The sequence below is a fragment of the Gavia stellata genome, chromosome 3 (assembly GCF_030936135.1).
Source record: "Gavia stellata isolate bGavSte3 chromosome 3, bGavSte3.hap2, whole genome shotgun sequence".
Lineage (NCBI taxonomy): Eukaryota > Metazoa > Chordata > Aves > Gaviiformes > Gaviidae > Gavia > Gavia stellata.
In genome coordinates this window covers 101,369,237-101,390,075 of record NC_082596.1, presented here as the reverse complement: position 1 = coordinate 101,390,075, position 20,839 = coordinate 101,369,237, and the positions used below count along the sequence as shown (strand labels likewise).

The 20,839-nt window shown below is 41.6% G+C and overlaps 1 protein-coding gene across 1 annotated transcript in view; it reads left to right on the top strand.

Annotated features, from left to right (window-relative positions):
- The window catches only part of FARS2 (phenylalanyl-tRNA synthetase 2, mitochondrial), a 253,211-nt gene extending 236,598 nt beyond the window's left edge, over window positions 1-16,613 (top strand). Inside the window, exon 8 of the mRNA XM_059815458.1 lies at window positions 16,282-16,613. Coding sequence (XP_059671441.1) covers window positions 16,282-16,420 — 139 coding nt within the window. The 3' untranslated portion in view covers window positions 16,421-16,613. The remainder of the gene's footprint in view (window positions 1-16,281) is intronic.
- The last annotated feature ends 4,226 nt before the right edge of the window (window positions 16,614-20,839 follow it).

Below are 20,839 nucleotides of genomic sequence, written 5' to 3'. Positions count from 1 at the left end.
TCTCTAACCAAAAGCAAATCACTCGATGTCTCTAGCCATATGGATTTCGTATGCCATTCAGAGCAACGCAGTCTTACATGGTAATGACTCAACAACTTACTGAATCCAGTTAGCAGCTTTATAGATCGTTACTCAAAGTATCTTATAGTTAAGTTTCATAACAGTCCCACTTAGATTATCTCACATCCTCCATGTAACTATTCATTAAAGGCAACCATGCCTTCTATCAGCAAAGGAGTGATTCACCGTTAGCATTTCTTTCTCTTGATCCCCAAACCCTACTTCTATCCAGCCTTGCTTCTTAATAGCCGAAAGCCAAACAGTCAGCTTGGCCTGACGTCTCACAATACAGGGGAGTAGTTAAAGGCAATGATCTTGAACAGATTCATCTTTAATGGCAGTAACCTCTTAAGCATTGCTGCTATATTTGATGAAATACTGAAAGAGCGAGCTTACAAGCACAGGTCTCTCTTCCCAGGATCTGTATTGCATTTGCCAGAAGGGAGAACTTCACTTGCATAGAATGAAATTTGTGCTAGAGCAGAGGCCCTATGAAGGACCCTACATACATAAAGTCTACTCAGACCACTGACCTCAGGCTTAACTGGTGGCAAAATAGTTTGCTCTGTTGCAAAGTTCAGCTGTTACATCTGTTTTCGCTTACCTCTTCTCATGCTGTCCTGAACACATTCATTCATTTCCTAACTAAACTGGTGTATCATCATTTTTAAGAAGAGGATACGACTGGCTGCTTCTGCTGATCAGTTTTAAAAACGTTGCTACCCAGGGACCTGTCTGTCTTGTTTTGTAAAATGTCAGCTGAATCCTCAGTTGGCAGAAAGAGATGTCATCCCATTGCCTTCAGTGGGAATAGGTCAGGAGATTGGACTCAGCAGCATTTGGGGACAGCCAGATGGGTTTTTTTCCTTGCCCTTATATCTGAGTCTCATTTTGAACATAATGTATAACACATTTTTACATGAACTTAGGGAAGAAAAAAGAGCTTGTGCTTTAGTGCTTATGTGGATTCAGTGAATTACCGGCTTGTGATTTTAGCTCCTGTTTCCACATGCATTTCTCCTGGCAGCGTAAGTCTTGGTTTGTGCTGTTCTCACCCCCGCACCGTGCTGGCCCGGTGACTGGTGTGGCCATTCACTGAACCAGATTGGGAATCTAAGTCTTTTTTTCTTTTTCTACCTGGTCATTTTTCAACCACGTCAGCTCACTAGTATGGTTCATCACACGTGCAGCCACTCAGGCAGATGTGCTGGTTTAGTACAGCAGGGCAAATCTGAGAAGCAGGGAGAAGCACCTGGAGACAGCATTGGAGGAAGATTTGTGCAAACAGCACTGCTGCTCAGTTTTATTGACTCACCTGTGTGCTAGTGAAATGCTCACCCAGTGTTGGGGGAAAAGAAAATAGATACAGGCTCAACCTTTAAAAAAAAGGAAAAGAAAAGAAAAAAAAGGCTCAAAGATTGATCCAACACAGTAGGGCTCTAAGCATGGGCTTTGTAGGTGAATGCTGAGTCTGATACAGATTCTTTCATTGCTTTCTTGTGGAGTTTCTGTGATGTATTGTGGGATATACGGAATCAGAACTGAGATCTGTTGAGATACAAGAGACTAAGCTTGTCCCTGCCAGTGCAGATGTGCTAGCAATATAAGAAAGCTCTCATCCAGCTTACAAGTGCTTATAAACGTTTTGACTGTCCCATAACTGACCAAGTCCCGTGCAATGCATGCTTTGGACTGATGCTTCAGCTTCTGTGGTGGGTTTATCCTAGTGAAGGGCGAGATCGTTTTAACGTTTCCTCATATGGTTGCTCAAGTAAAATCGCAATAGCATGAAGTATCCTGTGGATGAAAAGTGTGTGGGTTTCAGGAGTGAGATCTGCAGATGTCTCTCTCCCTTTATCTACTTCATGCTGCTCAGCAATCTGATTTTATTGGGTTGTTCAAACTGTGTCTCTGTGTCTACACCTTTTGGTAGAGACTGCAGTACAAAATGCCACAGGGATATTGCAGTCTCCCTTTTCTTTTCTCCCTTTCTCCTTTTTCTTCCTCTTCCTCGGTCATCTCTTCCATTTTAAGGAGGTATATTCCCTCACTGAATCCACACACCCAGCACCTATGTTTGTTCAGCCATCTCTGCAGAGAGATGGTGTCACTGGCTGGGGAGAAGAGTTTGTGCATGTGAGTGCAGTGGAGAGACACGGTGGATGCAGGTGATTCAAAGGGGAGCAGGAGTAGCATTGCAACCCTCTCAGCAGTAGGTACCTAATAATCTTCATATTCTTTGATACTGTGTATGTTTCAAAACACAATGTTAGAACACCAGCCATCCTACGTGTGACAAAAATTAGGAAAAGTAGAGAACAAACTCTGCTGATCTTAATGACCTCCCGGTGACACTTGGCAAGGTGACTCTTCAGGTGTAGCTACCTGTAATCTCAGAAGGAGCATCTCCTTCCTTGTTTCTTACTGTAGTTCAAATGAAGAAGGTCTACTAGCAGAGATGATGGTGTTTAAGGTCAAGCCACCAAATTGCTGCATCTTATGTATAATAAATACCAGTCTCCTCTTCTATAACTCTAAAGTCAGTAATGTAAGAATAACTTGAGTTCATTTCAGTTAGGTATCTGGATTAATAGTTGCTGTCTGGGTGCAGCTGCATGCAACCCACGCTGAATTACCTACAAGTAAGGCAGGTATGTGGGGCTGTTGTGCAGGAGCCTGTGGCATGTATGAGTCTTTCTGCTATGACTTAAGACAATCGTGTCAAGAATTTGATCTGTTTAAGAGAGTCTCCAGTTCAGACAGGGAACAACAGACTGCAGTACTTTCAAAGTAGTACGTGCCCCCATTAAGCCATTCTTTGTTACTGTACAGGCATAAGTCATAAATAGTTTATTTGTTCCTTGGCAACTTCATATTTCATGTAAGAACGAAAGAGCACATATGCAATGGAACTTTTATGAGATCAACATTTAATCCCTGAAAAAGATGTAGTAAACATCAAGATTTCCCCAAAACTGATGATCTTATCAGTCCAAGAAAACTTGCAAAGGTTAATAAAAGACTAGCCTTTGCAGCAATTCCTATGAATGTATATATACACTTATATATGCATATTCTTATACAAGTACATGGGGTTATTTTTCCTTATAGCAGAGCCATGTCCACTCATTCTCTGCTGCAAAAGGCAGTGTAGGTAGATAAAATGAAAGGCAACCTCTTCCTCACAGCTACTGTATACATAAGGAAGAGATATGATGAGTGAATACAGAACAGCAAGCAAGTGAGAACGGGGAGGCCAGGATAACATGTACAAATACAAGGGAAACATGGCTGGTTATTCAGAGCATTATATTGAGGCTCCATAAGATGAAATTTCTATTACGTTTCTATGTATTTCTATTATGAGATTAGCTGATCTGCAGTATGTCCTTGAACATGTCATTTCCTCTGTATTTTTCAGTCTCTCTACCTGCAACAGGGCATAAAGTTAATCAGCTTCTATGTCAATAGGCCGCAGTCCCCAGCGTTGTTGTCCTCCTCAGGGCCAACCAGCCTTTATTCAAGGATTGGTGTCTCAGATGTCTCCCAGTCCCTGGACTTCCCCAAATTGCCTTGGGGTGCAGATTTCCAACAGCCTTGTTTGTGACATTGTTTTGTTAGAAGAAAGACTTCGTCTTTCTTTTAAGATTGCCTGGGGTTTAATGTGAACTTGGAAAGCTGAAAGCAAAGGGTTAACCTCTTGATATAAACTCAGAAAACCGTAAAAGAGAAAGATGCAGTTCAGCCTATCAAGGATATGCAGCATCTTCTGTGGCTGTTCCTTAGAGCTTTCCTAAGGCATCTCTCAGCCCTGAAGCAAAGGGGACAAACGGCTGAGTGACATTCTCCCTTTGGGATGCTGCCTTACAGACTGGACTTTTCTAGGTTTTTTGTTTGTTTTTTTGTTGTCTTTAGGCAGTGAAAAGTAACTCAGCAGCACTTTGCTTTCCTATCTGCTGTATTTCAACATTGGCCTATAAGGCTAATGAAAGGGTTGCTGGCCTAAAGAGGTTACATCATTTTCAGGGGATTCCTTTCCCCTCTCTGTCTGCTGGTCTCTGCTTTCCCATTCAACAGTTTTTCCCTGTTTGCTTTATTCCCTGGGAATCTAGTGTTGGTAACACAGAGCTCTTTTGCCAGGTACCTCCTTGGCTTCCTGAACTGGGCCTTTTTCCCCATCTGCTTTTAATGCAATGAGATAAACAAATACATGATGTGTATTCAGTTGCAGCTACAAGGAGCTATCTTTGCTACTCAAGTAACTTTCTGCATTTTAGAGAACGTTATATTATTTTATGCTAAAGAGTTGAAGAGTACTGCCACCTAGTACATCCTCCTACTCCAAAACAGGATCAGCTCTACTTATAGCATTCCGGACAGACACTTGTATAACCAGTCCTTAAAGATTTCCAGCGATGGGGACCCCACCGCCTTTCCAAGCGAATTTTCAAGCTGAACATTTCTGCAATATGAGCTCATTACTTTAATCTCCTGCCGCTTGTGAATGTTGATGAACAGTTATTACCTAACTCCATGCAGCAGCGTTTTCTGTATTTGAAGGGTGTTTTCATGCTCTCTTTTCTTTAGGCTGAGCAACCTGTGTTCTCTCAGTCTTGTCTTATAAGTTGTGTTATCTAGACATTTGCTTGTTCTCATTGCTCCCAGTGATCTGCTTCCAGTTGCCTCTCGTCTTTCTTGAGGTACTTCAGCTGAGCCAGTAGCAGTGTTGAATAGGGCAGAAGGGTGTCACTCTGGCTGCATTCCAGCAGTTTGTCCCAGAGTGGTACTTGCTTAGCTTAAAGCAGCACAACAACATCACAGGTTCACCTTCAGCTCATGATTCTGTGTGGTCCTTAGATGCTTTGTGCGGCACTGCTGTATGCCCAGTTGTTCCCCATCCTCTGTGCTTGTATCTAGTTGTTCTTGGCTAAATACAGAAGCTTACACTTGTCCTGGTTCAACTGTATCCTTCAGCTTTTCCAGTTTGTAAAGATTATTCTAATCTTGTCCTCAGTTATACTTACTGTTTTACCCAGTTTAATGTAATTCGCCAGTTAACAAACACCTCTGCTGCATCGCCTATTCTGTTAAAGAAAATATTCCATCATCCAGGAGCCAGGGTGAAGAACCCTACAAGAACGATCCTTCAGATTTGGCTATGAACTGTGGATAACTGCTTCTAGAAACAACAAATTATTGGCAGCTACTCCAGCCATTTGGAATATCACCTTTTAGTAGTAATCATATTGATCACCAGTTTTCTCACCTACCTTCATGCAACTCCCTCCAAGATGAAACATTTAGGAAGACAGATTTTGTACTACTTAATTTTATAAACTGGATTTAGTATTTTTCTTCCTTTTTTTCACTTTTTTATAACTTTTCAATGTTTTTCCTAAGATTTTTCAACTTTGTCTGAAACTGCTTGCAACTGCCAATGGATCCATGTTTTGTAGCATATTGATCTTAGACCATTATATCTTTTCTGGTTTAGCTGACTGTGAAGATATGTGCCATATGCACATACACACCCCTGTGCATGCACCTGCCCCCCATGGTGTTGGCTACTTCCTGCAATTTATTGTTTCATTTATTGATTATTGATTTATTAGCCTGTTACCACTTTATAGAGGGAAATTAGGTTGTTTTGACTAGATTTGCTTGAAACATCTATGTTTTCTATTTTTTTGTCTTTTTTGTTTCCTTTGTGTGCTTACAAGTGGTTTAGTTATCTGCACCAGAGTCTTTCTGGGAATTTGAAGTAAAAGCAAATGGTCTATAGCTCCTATGGCTTCCTAGCTTTTTTTTCCATTTTCAAAAATAAGCCCTCTGTTTGACCTTTTCCAAACATTTGGTACCTTACTTGTCCTCCATGAACTCTCAAAGACAACTGATAACAGCTCTGAGATTTCTTCTGCTCATTCCTAAAGTATCTTAGGGCAAAGTTCATCTCTTGGACAATTTGAGAACATTTTATGTACTCTAGTGCTCCCCGTGTATTCCCCATCTGGGCTAAAATCTTATCCTTTCTTTGCTGGTATTAATTCCTGCTAGTGAGAGGATCAGTTGGCGGTTTTTAGTAAAGTCTTAGCACAAATGGTATTTTGATCTTCCTAGTGTAATGCTTCAATGGCTTTCTTTCCTTTCTTGAGTGGCAGACCAGTAATTTCATTCTACTTGCAGAATGATGCATCTCATTTTGTGCCCTGACCTTTTAGTCCTCAGGCCCACATGTTGTTTTATTGCTTGTATCATCTTACCGTAGGAGGTGTTCACTACACATACATTCTATCACATTGACATTTTTCTTTTCATTTGTCTTTTCATAAAGAGTAGCCATAATATTAAGGGGGCAACATGCCAAACATGGCAGTTAGAGTTTTCCAAATTAATGCTCATTTTGACAGCTCTAAAAGTTCTGGCCAGTGCGCCTGATTGGTGTATGTTGTCATCATTTGGCTAGTTTCAATGGTGCTGTGACATTTTCCCCATCGTTATATTCAAAATAACCAGGCAAGCCTCACCTACAAGACACTGGCTCTTTGTCTATCATCATGGTCTAAATGTATTACCTGTGCAAATGGGACCCAGAAAGAGAAATGTTTAACAGCCAGACAGTTTTCCTATGTGTTAACACTAGTTTAATCTGCTGACCAGTAGTTATCCTTACTTTGAGGACTTTTTCTGAGTTGTCTTCCCAAGGGCAGCAACTGTCAGAAAAGCAATGAGAACAAGTTTCTTGTGACTGTCTGTGTGGAACAACACTACCCTCAGAGAGGGAAAGTGGGAATTTCTGCATCTCCAAAACAAATCCAGTTAGCCAGATTAAGGCTTGTAAAACCTGACAATTCTGGGAGGAAAAATAAAGTATGGACTGGGAGGAAATAGTAAACAACACTTGACTGTGCAAGTGGCTGCAGAATTGTCACCAGGTTTAACAGATATTGTAAGCAGCCCCATTGAGAAACCCCCTATATTTGCACACACAGAGGTACAAATGTGTTTAAGTTGCCTTTTAGTGCTGCAGGCTGCCCAGGGGGGCAGGCACTTTTAATGTGTTGCTTTTACACAAAAAAGGGCAAAGGATTTCTTTTAACCTCTGCTTTCAGTTTTTAAGTCCCTCCTGTCTCCTAGTCTCAGGTTAACTCATCTCTTCCTGCACTCTTCTTCTCCTCATCCTGTTTTGTCCTGATTTGGGATTGGTTTGTCACTTAACAAACAGCACATTTGGTTATCCTGATGTTGGCTCTGTACTTTTCCCTGCCCTGTCCGTTGTGTATGGCATGAGTTGCTTTTTCCTGCCATAGCCTGTTTTGTTTCCAGGGCTACTGTACAATTTGCAGAAAAGAAGGGTGACTGGAAGTGTGTGTGCGTGGAAAGAGTAACTTGAAAGAAGGGTAACTCAAAGGGTCTGTGCCTGCATTTATCCAAGTCCCATCCTCTCTCATCCATTTGCTGTGTGACCTTGGACAAATCTTTTAGGTTCTTGACCTGAGTCCAGAGCCATGTTCCTCTTTACCTCAACTCTCAGCAAGAGTAAAGGGAACTTAAACACTTAGCTCCTGGGTGTGGTGAGGACAAAACCACTAATCTCAGTGATGAAATCTATACAAGTACCTGAAACAGCATTCAGTCCTTCCCATGCACTTGTCTGCCACCTAACTTCGTAGACCCTGATTTCTGCTGGTACTCAGTGGAGATACATCTGAACCAGCTGTCACTCCCATCCATCTTCGTTTCTTAGGTGAATGAGTTGTTTTAAATTCTCATAAAAATTCCCTTTTTACTCAATTATGAAATATGTTTTAATTTGACAGCGATGTTATTTTTAGTATTACTTTTTGTAGCCTTTAGTATTAACATCTAGTTGTGGGAAAAAACTGCTAAATATTTATACTTCTCTTCTTTGATCTTTCACTCAGAAGAACTGAAAAGGTATCACACTTAACATTTTTACTATAAATATTTTAGATAGCATTTGAAAGAGTCCAAATTCACCTCTCGTGTTGGATTTGTTCAGATTATTGAGATAGGTTGTCACTCTTAAGTGCTTCCAGATGGCATTTCAGTTGCCAATGGTTGGAAACTTTTGAGTGATACTGTTGTGGCTAATGACCAGTGATGGAATCATTAATATTGCTGTTTGACAGAAGTAGAACCAGAGCCTCTTCCATTTTCCTACTTGTACGCTGTGGCTCAGATGGAGATGAATATAATGTCTTTGCATAAGCAGCACAACAAATCTGCAAACATAGTGTGTCTTCCGGAGTTACTCTCTGCAAACAGGTTGTGTCCTTGACCTGCTCCAGTACTAGCCAGTTGCCCTGGAAGGGGACAAGGGGTTGTGAGTGAGATATCAAGTCATGAAGTTCTGCCAGACCCACAGAGCCTGTTGCTGCCAGAGCTGCCTCATTCTACCTTTAGGGATTTAGGAGATCAAGAGAAATGTGGAAAAAGTGGGAGAGCCAGCAATGACAGAAAGTATGTTGATTTGTTGTGGTTTTACTCACTGAAAATGTAAATTTTTCTGTAAGAATTTTCTGGCTAGCAGCCAAAACACTTCAGCTGCTAGCGCTGCCAGGACTTCCAGGTATCGCATGCTTCTGTTCTCCTCAGTATGCTCTGATTCCTCATCAGCTATGTCAGCCAAGTTTCTTTTCCAGAGAGAGGAGGTGATTCATCCTAGAAATTTTTTGCCTTGGCCTCTCATGGGAAATGTAGTCCTGCCATGGGTTCTGAACTACACAGGGAAGGAGAAACTCAAGGAGCTTAGATGGCAATTTCCATGAGACACAATATCCAAATTGAGTTATTTTGTTCTTTTGTTTGCTGGGTTGGAGAATGTTTAGGCCTTTAGTGGTCAATTTTTAAACAACAAGTTACAAACAGTATTACCCCTGCATTTTGTTTTGGTGAAAAAACTATTAGACCTTGAAAAGCATTGACATGGAAACTTTTCGGTCAAACCTAGGGAAAGTGAAGTGAAATAAAACCCTGTGCTGTACACAGAACAGGTGTTCTGTCCTGTCCGATGCTGAGACTATTGCTTTTTTTCTCTTACTTTCAGCATCCAATTATTTTTCTATGTTTAATACATAAAATTGTCTCAAGTATTTTACGAAACAACCTTCTCTCCTTTGCCACTGCAGTGGGTAGTTTATTCCACCTGTGCAGTTCTCGTATCTGTCATAGTGATAACTCTGAAGAAAAAGTAGGTTTTCATACCCTATTCTGAGCCTCACAGGCTTGCACATGTTCTATTCTTTGTGTGCATGCCCACTGCGCGGCTTTCTTTTATTCCTGAAAGGCTCAGCCTTGGTAAGTTGAGAAACTCATTCCATTAAAAGTGCATAATGTCGCATCTATCTGGCATGATGAGTGCTCCAGCGTTACTATGCTGACAGCAAGGTAAGTCTTGAAGATATTCAACCTCTAGCCTATTCTTGAATCTTCCTGGATTTAGAGCAGGATTTTGAACTGACTCACTAGATGGAGTGGTGAGCCCCTAAAAATTGAGGAGGCCCAGTGTGAACTGAGAGCACAAAGTTCATCTTAACAAGAGGGACAACTCTCAATCTCATCCAGGTTTAAATCCATGTGGATTGGATTCCTCAATATTGGTGTAGATCAGATATGATGGGAATTCTGTCACCTGTGCTTGATAGATGATTTTCCCAAAGAGAGGGAGATTGGAGGACAAGCATTCGTCATCCAATGCTGAAATCCATCCCTTTGAGAACTAGTTTCATACCTGCTTTACAACCATTGATCATTGCTTTCTTCAAGGTATCAATGAGTCATTGTATTAAAAACAAAAATGGAAAACCACAATCCCAATCCCCAAGGCTTTGCAGTTTTTTTCTGGCCTGCCGTGGCAGCAAAAGTCTGTGTGACAGCTTATGATCCTGTGGGGACTTTGGATTTTCTTTTGGTGTAATGGAGAACGATATTTTTCTCCTTATTCTTCACCCTAGTGATACTTCATTGTTGCCTACGTGTAATGGATTCCATTACTTTTGATGCTGTGAGGCTTAAGAGCTTTTTAATGGCAAGTGCTTGGATCTGAGATGGGTTGACTGTATCATTATCTGGTTACTGAGATGACTGTAACAGTGTATAAGGGAAATACTCTCTCAGTTTCTTGTGTAACTCGTTCTGTTTACAAGAGTTCCCTCTGCTTGGGAGCTGGTGGAAAAGAGCCTTGCACCGCTCACGTTAGTTCTTCTTTTGCTGGCATGTATCAACAAACCAAGGTGGTCCTTTGAAGTGAGAAGAGGTTGCTAGGGGCCAAAGTGCTGGGCCAAAGCACAAGTAATTGCTTGAATTGTTTCACTAAACATTTAGTGAGCACATCTAGCAGCCAGGAGACTTTCAGGTGATGCTTATGAATTTTTTTTTTCAGTATATGTTTGTATCTCTTCCTGCATGTAAGAAATTAGGTGATAGATTTAGGTAGACAAGGAAAATCATGATCAAAACTTTCTAACCAGTCCAATCTTTTTGGATACTTGACAATGATTTAGAGCCTATTTATGGCTATTTAACAGTGTCTCAGTGACTGAGAAGCTGAAAAGTTTCCAAGTGCTTTCATTTTTCATCTACCTTTCGTTATCTTAACTAGCAGGTGTTATTTATGTCCTTTGCCACTGCATCCCATACCATGCTCTTTATCTCTGTCAATAAGCTGGCTATTAACAGAATTTTTACTTTTTTTTTCTACATTAAGGGAAAAGCTTAAAAAGGAATTAATATTAAAGAAAGAAAGAATGACAAGGCCAAGCAAGTTTAGGGTTTGGTATTCAGATACAGAATTCACCGACTCCAATTAGAAAAGAGCAAAAAGTTCATTACTGTCTCAATTTTGTGAAATAGAAGAACAATATTTTGGTCCAACTGCCTGTCAGTGAACATGCATCTCTTTTAAAGTGACTACCAAAAAAATCCACAGTGGTCAAATAATGTTGACAGTCTCAACATGGTTATGTTGACCTGAACTATCTTTGAAGCTGACCCATACTTCTGCCAGGTGTCAGCTGGAAAAGATGTGCAACAGAAATGACCATTCCCTGCTTTCTGTGGGTTTAAAACAATTCTTTCTTCTGGAGGTGATCTAGTGCCTTTCACTAGCATCAAAATCACCTTACAAAAAAAATGTCCATTTTTTAAAATATGCTGTTGTATACAATACGCTTTTCCAGAGAAATGGAGTATTAGCATTTGAAAGGATTGGTGAGAATGCATCTTTGGGAAAGGCCTTTGTTCAAAGAATTACTGCTATATTCTACGTGCGTATCACCATGGTAATTGAATTATTTGCCATTGACAGTAAGGTATATAGCACAAGCCTTTTGCCATTTTCCATGATGTGGTTCCTAACAAAGAGTGCTATTTGTCAATTTAAAATTTATAGTATGACATTTAGCAGTTGTGCCCACTATCATAGCGATGGATGTGGTTTGAAAGCATGAAACAAAAAGGAAAAGGTAATTACATCATCTTCTTCGTCTTTCTTCGTCTTTCTTCGTCTTTCTTCGTCTTTCTTCTTGCAGTGTAATATTCCTCCCCATTTCCATTTACAACCTGAACCATTTCGGAAATGTTGGAGCCACAAAGCAAAACCAAAGCTGTGCTCTCCACATGGCTTTGGCAACTATGATGCTAGTAACATGAGACAGACTTTTCATTTCTTCCTGTCATCATCCCTTTCAGGACACTGTTGCAAATGAAACAAGCTTTTCTCTTCCCTGAGGTCATTCCATCCATACTCAGAGCATGATGTGATCTCTGTGAAGCCTGTAGTGGTTGTTGAGTACTGTGTGAAGGTTTATGTAAGGTAATTACATGATGAATCTTTTGGGGTAATATAGGATAAAAACTGCTATGGCAGGAATTGGGAGACCCTCAAAGAACCTCCTTAACATGACTCCCTTAGCAGAGAGAAAATAATCTCAAATGCTTCTGTTACCATGTGTGTAGATCTTTCATTTTAAATAATACTCTGTAGGAAACGGTGCACTATAGATATGGTGGTAAGTAGTACTGCTTAGTGCACTGCTCAGAGTACAAAAGAGATGGTACTCTTTTTTGCTCCTTGATGCTGTGGGAGATTGTCATCCCTACTTTTCTGTTCCTCAAAGTAAATCCAGCTTTCTAGAAAAATGTCTGGTTCTGTGTTGTCCTCACCACATAAGAGCAGGGGTGACCTCCCTACAGAAGTCTCTGTGCTTCCATGTATTTAAGACAGACGGAAAGTAGAACACAGTTAAAAAGTGGGTTTTTTCCCCACTCACTGCTGCCCCTTTTATCTCCCTCTTCCGATACAGGACGGAGAAATTTTCATTCTTGTTATGGTATTGCAAGTGGATGAGACAAATGCTACTACCAGGCATTTATTCTTTATGCAACATTTTGGTTACCAAATGACCCTGTGTCTTAGTCTTATCTAACCACTGAGACACGTTCCCCAGTATGTTTAGGTGTTTTGCTGTTGGTAGCTTCTGGGATCAGCTTTCTAGCCAAGTTGTATTTAAAACATGCTTTGGTGGACTTCCGTGCAGGGAAAGCTAACACACAGGTATTAATTTTTATTGCCTAACATACCCTTTCATTCTAGCCCCGGTCCCAGTGTCAGGCTGCTTTCATGTTTGTTTTATTAGACTAGTGGCAGACTAAGGCCCCTTAATTTCTTGCTGTACTCAGATATCAGGCTGAAATATCGAAAAATATACACTGACCTTCAGGTTGCCCCCGTGTAGTGAATCTGACCTGGCAGTGAGTGGCTCCCTAGCACGTGGAGGCGGCTGTGTGCCAGTTCCTGAGAATCACGAGGCAAAGCTGTTTCCTCCAAAAAACATACAAAAGAGCATTAGGCATTGTTTCACTCCAGTGTTTGTTCATGGACTGTGCTCTTGTTTCTTCCTGCGGCAGCAGAATAAATCCCTGTCTTCCTTTTCCCTTTGAGCACTGTTTCACTGTATTCACTGCATTTCATTACCTGAAAGCTGCAGGCTGGTGCAGAGGAAACTTGTGACATTAAGATCAGCTGAAGCCTAATGGGAGAGGAGTCCGCGTGACTGTCAACCACATGGACTTGTCTGGCAGTGCAGTTTAGGTAAATAAAGCCCAATGTGCTCACTGTTAAGCTTCTACTTTTTTTTTTTTTTCTTTTTAATCTGGTGAAGCTGCTGTTCTAGGTTTTGGGCTCAAATTTTCTGTTGCTCAGGATAGAGAGCTACAGCTTCTGTACCGTCAGGCTGCAGCATGACATGCAGGAGAGACTTCATTATGCATTAGCAGAGCCATCTTTAAGGTAGGCAAACACTGTGTAACTCTGCAGAACAAAAGGAAAGCAAGAAAGGGAATCAGCAAACATGCATTATTTGCTGACAATAATTGTTTCCAGTTGCAGCTGACAGCAGTGATTAATTAGTCTTAGTATTTTATTTAGGTGGGAGGGGGAATGTGGGGGTAGGTATTAGGGGGGAAAGAGCCAAGAAGTAGTCTTCCCTATCTCCCTTGAAAAAGTTAGCTAATACTACTCTGAAAACAATGCTTAAGGTTTTGAAACTTGCAGTGTGTCTTTTATTGAAATAGCACTAAATCATTATACTCCTTCTTTCTAATTAGTAACAAAGATGCAAATGAACCTAGCTAAAAGGTGGGAGAAAAATGCAACATACCAACCATGTGAGTGGTGTGTAGCCAGGCATGTGTATTAGTAGTTACATCATTTTTTGCCTATAATTAAAATTAGATGAATTACATTTAATGCAATCCCTGGTTTATTTTTCCCACATCAATGCTTAACTTCAGCTGCAGCTAACAGAACTCTAGTCCAGTGCTGCTCTGTAAGACCTCTAGCCTTTCCTCATTTAAATGCCTCCTAAAGATGCTGGTTTTCCACAACACCCACAAGAAACTATTGCATCCTATTCTGATCTATTTAATTTGCCTTGTGAATGAACTGCCCACTAGGATGGAGGGAGAGGGGTGCATAAACACAAGGGCTAAGAGATCAGTTCACTATGACCAGTGAAGAAACAGTGCTGTAGCTTCCCCTACCACAGCCTAAATACATTAAGCAAACTGGTGTTCACATCACATTAAATGGTAGTAATGAGCTTTCCATCATGGGATATATTCCCGTGATATACAAGATGCCAGGATCAGGCCTGTGACTGTACATCTTCTAAACAGATTTTCAGCCAAAGCAATTTGCAAATGTTTTTGTTCAGGTAAGTTGCTGTAGCTCTGTTAAATGCTGAAATACTACCACCTGTGATGGTATTTGCCAGCCTGCTTTTGAAAATTGTTTCAGTTGAGCCCCAATTAATTATCCCCCTTACTCAAATTTCTGTCTTACAATGTAGCATCTGGCCAAACCCTGGTTATTCCATTTATACTTGCTTCTCCTAGGTCTGTCCTTTCAACTGCTTTGCAAAGGTGGAGCAGAGCAGAGCAACACCTTCTCTGCAGTTATGCCTGCCCCTCTTCTCTTGAAGATCGCTTTTCTACAGCGTTGAACCTGCACCCAGGGAAAGCTCTTGGCTGGTTTTTAGTAGTTAACTGCAGTCAGCTTAACACTTTATGAAAGGCAGTTTGCCCTTTCCTATGCTAGTCAGATTTAACTTGCTTTATCTTCAGAGCACACAGAAAAAGGAGGAAAGTTTTGATTTGAAATAACCTTTTTGTTGTAAACTGCCAGTGGGAGCAGGGCAAACTTCCCACCCATGTTGGGTGGGACAAAGTCGGTATCAAATAGCTATTCTGAGCTAAAAACTACCTGTGCCTGTTTCTAGTAGGATTTGAGGTTGAAATGAGCATCTTGAGAGAGGTATTTTTGTGTATGAACACATATAACCTTAGTTTTAATCAGATAGTCATAACAAACATGGTTTCTAATGTGAAGCAGTTTTCAGGAGAGAGATGTCCTGAAGCTTGCGGAATGCCTTTGTGTGCCATAAAATGCAGAATTCTGCCAGTCTGGGAGATCTTTCTGTCTAGTACTTGATCTCTGGTTTCCCATTATTTTTCCCCTCAGATTTTCTTTCTTTCACTGAGGTGAGTGTTTACCTTTGAAAGAAGAAGCTGTGTGAGCTCCGTTTGAAACTAAAAATAAAAAGGATGCCACAACTGCCATCTAAATTCAGTGATACAAGCACTGCAGTTATGGAGATGCCTGTTGCCAGAGCTATATACTCCAGCCTATTTTTGATGGAGAACAAGACTGCCAACCCATCACATGCCCTCCTTTCTCTTTCACAGGGATTTTTTCCTCTCTTATTCAACTTATTGGTTTGCTCCTGGTTTTGCATTAACTTGTCTTTGCCTAACTCAGCAACTCTTAAATACTTTATTTTTTCCCCATCGTTCCCTCTTCCCTATTCCTTTTCCCTGTTCTCTTTTGCCTTTTCCTTTCCACAGTAGCAGCAGGTAAGAAATTTTGCCATGTGTGCCTGCTGTCACATCTCGTCCCATTTTTCCTGAGTTTTCTGGGCTGCCCCTGCCCCTCGGCTGCAGCATGGCCGGTGTCCCGGCGCTGCCATTTGGCGCTCCGCTTCAGGAGCGATGGCCACCCTCATCCTGCGTCTCTGTCCTTCTCCCCCAAACGGAGACTTCAGATGGGTTTTGTCCTTGTTTCTTATTTCCAGCACAGGCAAAATAGTCACCTGTAATGAAAAATAAATGTTTTACTCTGTTTTGCAGCTGTGTGTTCAGTCTCAACCCCCAGGCTGGAGCCCGGATGGCGAGGCTTGTGAGATGCCCTGTGTTAGCTAGCAACATTCCTCTCCAGCATACAGAGGCTGTGCGGTGTTTTCCTTACGCCCATCACCACCAGACCCACTGGTCTGAGGGGGTATGTGTGTGCAGTGCTCCCTCGACGTAGCCCCGTTAGCACCAAATGAGAGAGCAGTGGTGTCAGCAGTTCAGTGGTGTTAGCATAGCTCTCCACCTGGGCTTGTTTGCTCTCGTAAGAAGCTGCCACACCACAATACAAGTTGCGATCTTAGGTGGACTTCAGCAAAGTTCTCTGCCAAAATTAACATTCAGCTCAGTCTCACCTCTCCAGACTGTGTATTTTAGCATTAAGGTGATTTTCAAGCAACAGGAAAAAATTAGACCGCAAATAAAAAATGGTCCAGAGGGTAAGTGTTTGGCCTCATGTATTTGCATTTGTAGGCACGTGTATTTATGAGTCCTCTTTTGGTTTATATTTTGTAGGACAAAGAAGGTCAGCCATTGCTACCGTATCATTTACCGCCACCCAGAGAGGACTTTAACACAGGACGAAGTGCATCGCATCCATCAAGCTATTGAAGAATCAGCAGTCCGAGAACTTGGGGTTGAGGGCAGATTCTAACATTGCTGGTTGGAAGCCCTAATGACAGCTGCTTTTCCTTTTTTTTTTTTTCTCTTTTTTTTCTTTTTGTCATTTTGGGATGGAGGTACAAGTAAAGAGAGGGGGTTTGTGACTGAACCTAGCACATGGAAAACGATTGATAAATGGGCAATGGTAAAACTACCAGATAATAAACATTACTACTGAAAAATCATTGACAAAGCGCCGGCGCTTTATTTTAAGAAATGGGGGAACAGCAGTAATGTAAGATTTCCCTCCTGTTACAATAAGAAATACACTGCCTGGTGGTTTTCTGTGTTGTTAATTGGTCCCTGGGTTCCATTAAACTGTAAATACTTGGCATTATTTCTGTGTTGACAGGATCTTCTGTCTGTGTAACGAGTGAAGCAAATCAGAGACACAGATTAGCTCAGGGAAGAAAAACAATTTTATCCTTCCACCCCCCTTCTTTTTTAAATAAGAAATGGCAGGTTTTGCTTCAAGAAACCTTCCAGGAAGTACATCTTGCAAAGTTCGGCTCTCTTACCTTCAGAGCCCATGGGTATTGCTTTCATCTGCTGCAAGGAGACAGTGTGGCTCTGGGTCCAGGCTTGGCTGTCTTCAAATGCTGGGTGTTTGGTGAGTCTTTCCTGTTGGATCCCCCTGCTCCCACAGCGCTGAGCAGAGCCGCTTAGCAAGACGCGCCGAGCTGAGCCTTCCCCAGGTGAGGAGCTCCCTTGTCTCAGTACTTCTCACATAGGCAGCAGTGCAAGGTAAGTCCGTTCCCCTGCCACCATGAAAAGATTGTTATCACATGGGGCAGGATGGCAGAAAGGAGAAGCTCTTCCTTATAATGCCCTGAAATGCAGCTGCCTTGATCTCTCACAGTATCTTACTTTCCAGCAGCAGTATCTGCTCAGAAATTTGACCTTTAAGGCAGGAAACCAAACTAAAATGGGATCTCCTACTATTTCAGGCACCAGTCACTTTACAGGATGCTTGGCTTTTTCATTGCAGGTTATAATAAGTAAATTCTGGCAGTGGTACGATGCTAGGACCTGTAGAAGTGTTCAAATGGTTTGATAAATACTTGATGAGCCATTGCAGATGCTGATATGGAATATGGGACCTGTTTTTGCTTGTAATGGTATTTCATACAGTCTTGCAGGTCACATCTGGTTGCTGTGCAGGCAACATTCCCTCCTTCGGGGAAGAAGACAGTAAAAGTGCTGCAATAAACAGCATCTAACACTGATTTATACCTTATCAAGAAACATCTGTGCAGCAGGCTTGTACTCAACCCTAAGAAGCCAGTTACTATTGCAGATGTGACAGAAGCAGAGCGCTCATTTTAATTTCATTACTCAACATATTTAGCTGTGTAAACAAATCCTAATCTAAATCACTGTTGTGTTATCCAAATAACTTGATTATGAAAACAATATGCTAGACTTTCTACAAGGTGAAAAGAATGAGTGCCATTTAGGCAACAGAAAAACCTACTTGGTTATTTTTAAACCATGATTACTAAGATCCATAAATACAGCCTCGCCTATTTGATGTTTCTCTGTCTCCTTCATCCTTTGCCTTTTCAGGATGCTCAGTGAGGACCACTGAAGAGGAGGAACACTCCCCTGAACTGCACTGAGCAGTAATTGTTCCAAGACAAGGCTTGATCGATGCTACCACATGGGGCAGCAAATTATGTGGATGTTAATTGATAGGATTGCATATGGAAAGAGTACTAAAACCTGCCTGCTATATGAAAGTACTAAGTCTCTTGGGAAAACAGCAGACTCTCTGGGGTGAAGTAGATTGCAAGATTCCCCTTTTAATTTATTGATTGGTGAAGTTTCCATTTTCTGCTCGCCAAATCCTTCAGTTCTCTCATTCTGATCAGCCAGTTTTGGGGGGCATAGAAATTCTGGGAAAGCAAGAAGGAGAAAATTGGACAATGAGCCTTCATCACTGCAGCCTCAAACTGACATGTCCGGCTTGGCAATGAAACTTGGGTGTTCTTGAATCGGCCAGCTGCTAATATCAGTTGTGTTTGACGTGTCTGGCTGTGAAGTGTCTGTACTCTGGTGAGGAGGGACTCCCTGCAACAGCCATGTCTTGGTGGAGTAACATTATTCTTTGAAACCTAGAAGATCAGCCTCATGGGCTAATAGGATAAGGGGCAAATGCAGAGCTTTCCCTGAAGTTGACCTGACAGCATGTGATCGTCTTCTGGAGTAGGTGTTCTCATAGCAGCAACTTTCAGACAAAAATGCAAACCATTAAGGTTTAAAAAAAAACAAACAAAACCAGCAGCTTCTTCAAGAGCAAGAGCGATTCGATTATGTGAAGGATTTTAAGGCCTGTAAAATCAGGTGGGCTGGCTATGAGCATAATATGAATACTTGGGTATGTTTCTATTACGTAAGTCTTTGTCATATATATTCTAGGACTGATCTACTCTAAAGACTTACTGTTCTGGCAAACTTTCTCCACTACTAGCAAAGCAGACCTCAGATCAAAAGGCATTGGAGTTGCATTTTTATGTTGCTGTCCTTTGGAAAATATGACATTCCCTTCAAAGCCTGACCTTAATTTTACTGGGGAAATTTGCTATGGGCAGTAGTAGACTTTTGAACCACATGGTCACTTGTGGATACCAACAGAGAGCCCATGGGAATCTAAGGGTGTAATAGCCATGATTTATTTTACCACTGATTAGAGATACATGATGTTAACAGTATCTCAGGGACTGGGCTGATCCTTCGTGGAAGTGTAGGAAACCTGCCTACGGAATGCCCTTGGTACAGTCACTGACCCACTCTGTCAAAGAAAGGGCTACCCTCAGCTTTCACTTGGCTTTTCTTAAGACTTATTTAGCACAAAGGTAAGTAAACTGGCTTGAAGACCAAGAACAACATAGCTGCCAAGGTAAGTTCACTTGTTCATCTCTCTGCTACCCTATAGTCTGTCTCATGAACATCTCTCAATCTTGGATGAGCTACAAGTCTAGTAAAGATAGATGAGTTCCGAAGCATCAAAGAGATACCATGCCGTGTGGAAATACGAAGGGGAGCAGCATTTGAGTAATTAGTGTGCGTGCTGCCTGGCTAGCATAGTGGCAGGCACAAGGCCCTGCTTCTTGTTTTTATCAACTGCCTGTGTTTATTTTTGTGTGCTGCTGGGTTTTATATCAGCATCCTTCAATAAAAGAGAAAAAAAGTCAATTGTAGCAAAAGAAGATACACGTCCCCAGGAGAACTGGCTGGGGATTTCTATGACTGAACAGTGTGTACAGTTTTAATGTTCTGGGTGTTGGGTTTGTTCCTAGTTGCCATTGGTTTTCAAGCTAGCTGTGATTCCTGGAAGACTAAAGATTTTGCTTTAACACCCAGTTTGGGATCTTCCCAGTAAACTGGCAGCAAATTTACAGTGCACTGAGACTTACCTGGTTTCGATGCTCTTGTTAAAGGCGCTGCAATGGAAAAGTGTTGTGAGCTAGATAAGCAGTAAATTGCTCTGTGTTTTTACCCTTGAGACTTCAGTGGCCTCTGCCATAGTACTGCCAGGCACGACCAAACAGTTGCACAAATCTGAAAGCAGCTTTGCACTGAGAATCCCAACTAGATTAGTAAACCACTGGTGGTGGTGGTTTGCCTTCCATTCAGAGTGTTACTCCTGTCCCTTCTGCAGGTTGGTGGCCATACTTCTTCAGTGCTGAATTTACTGTCTTCTTGCTCTGTGCAGGTGTACTGAGTTTCTCAAGTATTGACAAATTGGTCTTAGTCCTTGAATAATTTCATGGAGAGGTTAGCCTTTAGATTTAAATAGGGGAAAAAAAAGTTGTGGGCTTTTTGTTTGTTTGATGGTTTTTCTCTACAGTGACTAATGCATTTCAGCTGTCCCAGGTAAAACTCTTGGCCAAGACAGGACTCTCTGGTGGTCCACTGAAGTAAACACGGGGAGTCTCACCGCAAAAAGCAGAACAATGTCAATCTCACTGAGTTCATATTTGGGTAAAAGTAAAGAACCTTGTCTTCACTGTGGATTGACTGAAGGTTGGCTGGTGCTCGTTAGTTAAAACAATATCAGAAAGCACTCTGTGTCTTGCCACCACCACCCCAAACACACAGAATAGTTTCAGGCATAAGGAAGTTCTGTCGAATTCAGTGCGAGCATATAAAATGGTTGTGCTGGGTATTTGAGTCCTGCTAGCTGATACCGCTGAACTATCTCCGTCAGAGATGACTGCAGCTCAACAGAGTGTGGGCATATGCTGGGTGAAGGCACTGACTTCTCCAGAATCTGTTGTATAAGGTTTGATCATCATTAATGTCTGATCCACTCTCATGTTTGGCAGTTTCTGTGCTTTTGTGCTTTTGTCAGATGGCCTCTGTTATTCTGTTTATGCCCACTGTTAACTAAGTGGAGTCTGCTTTAGTC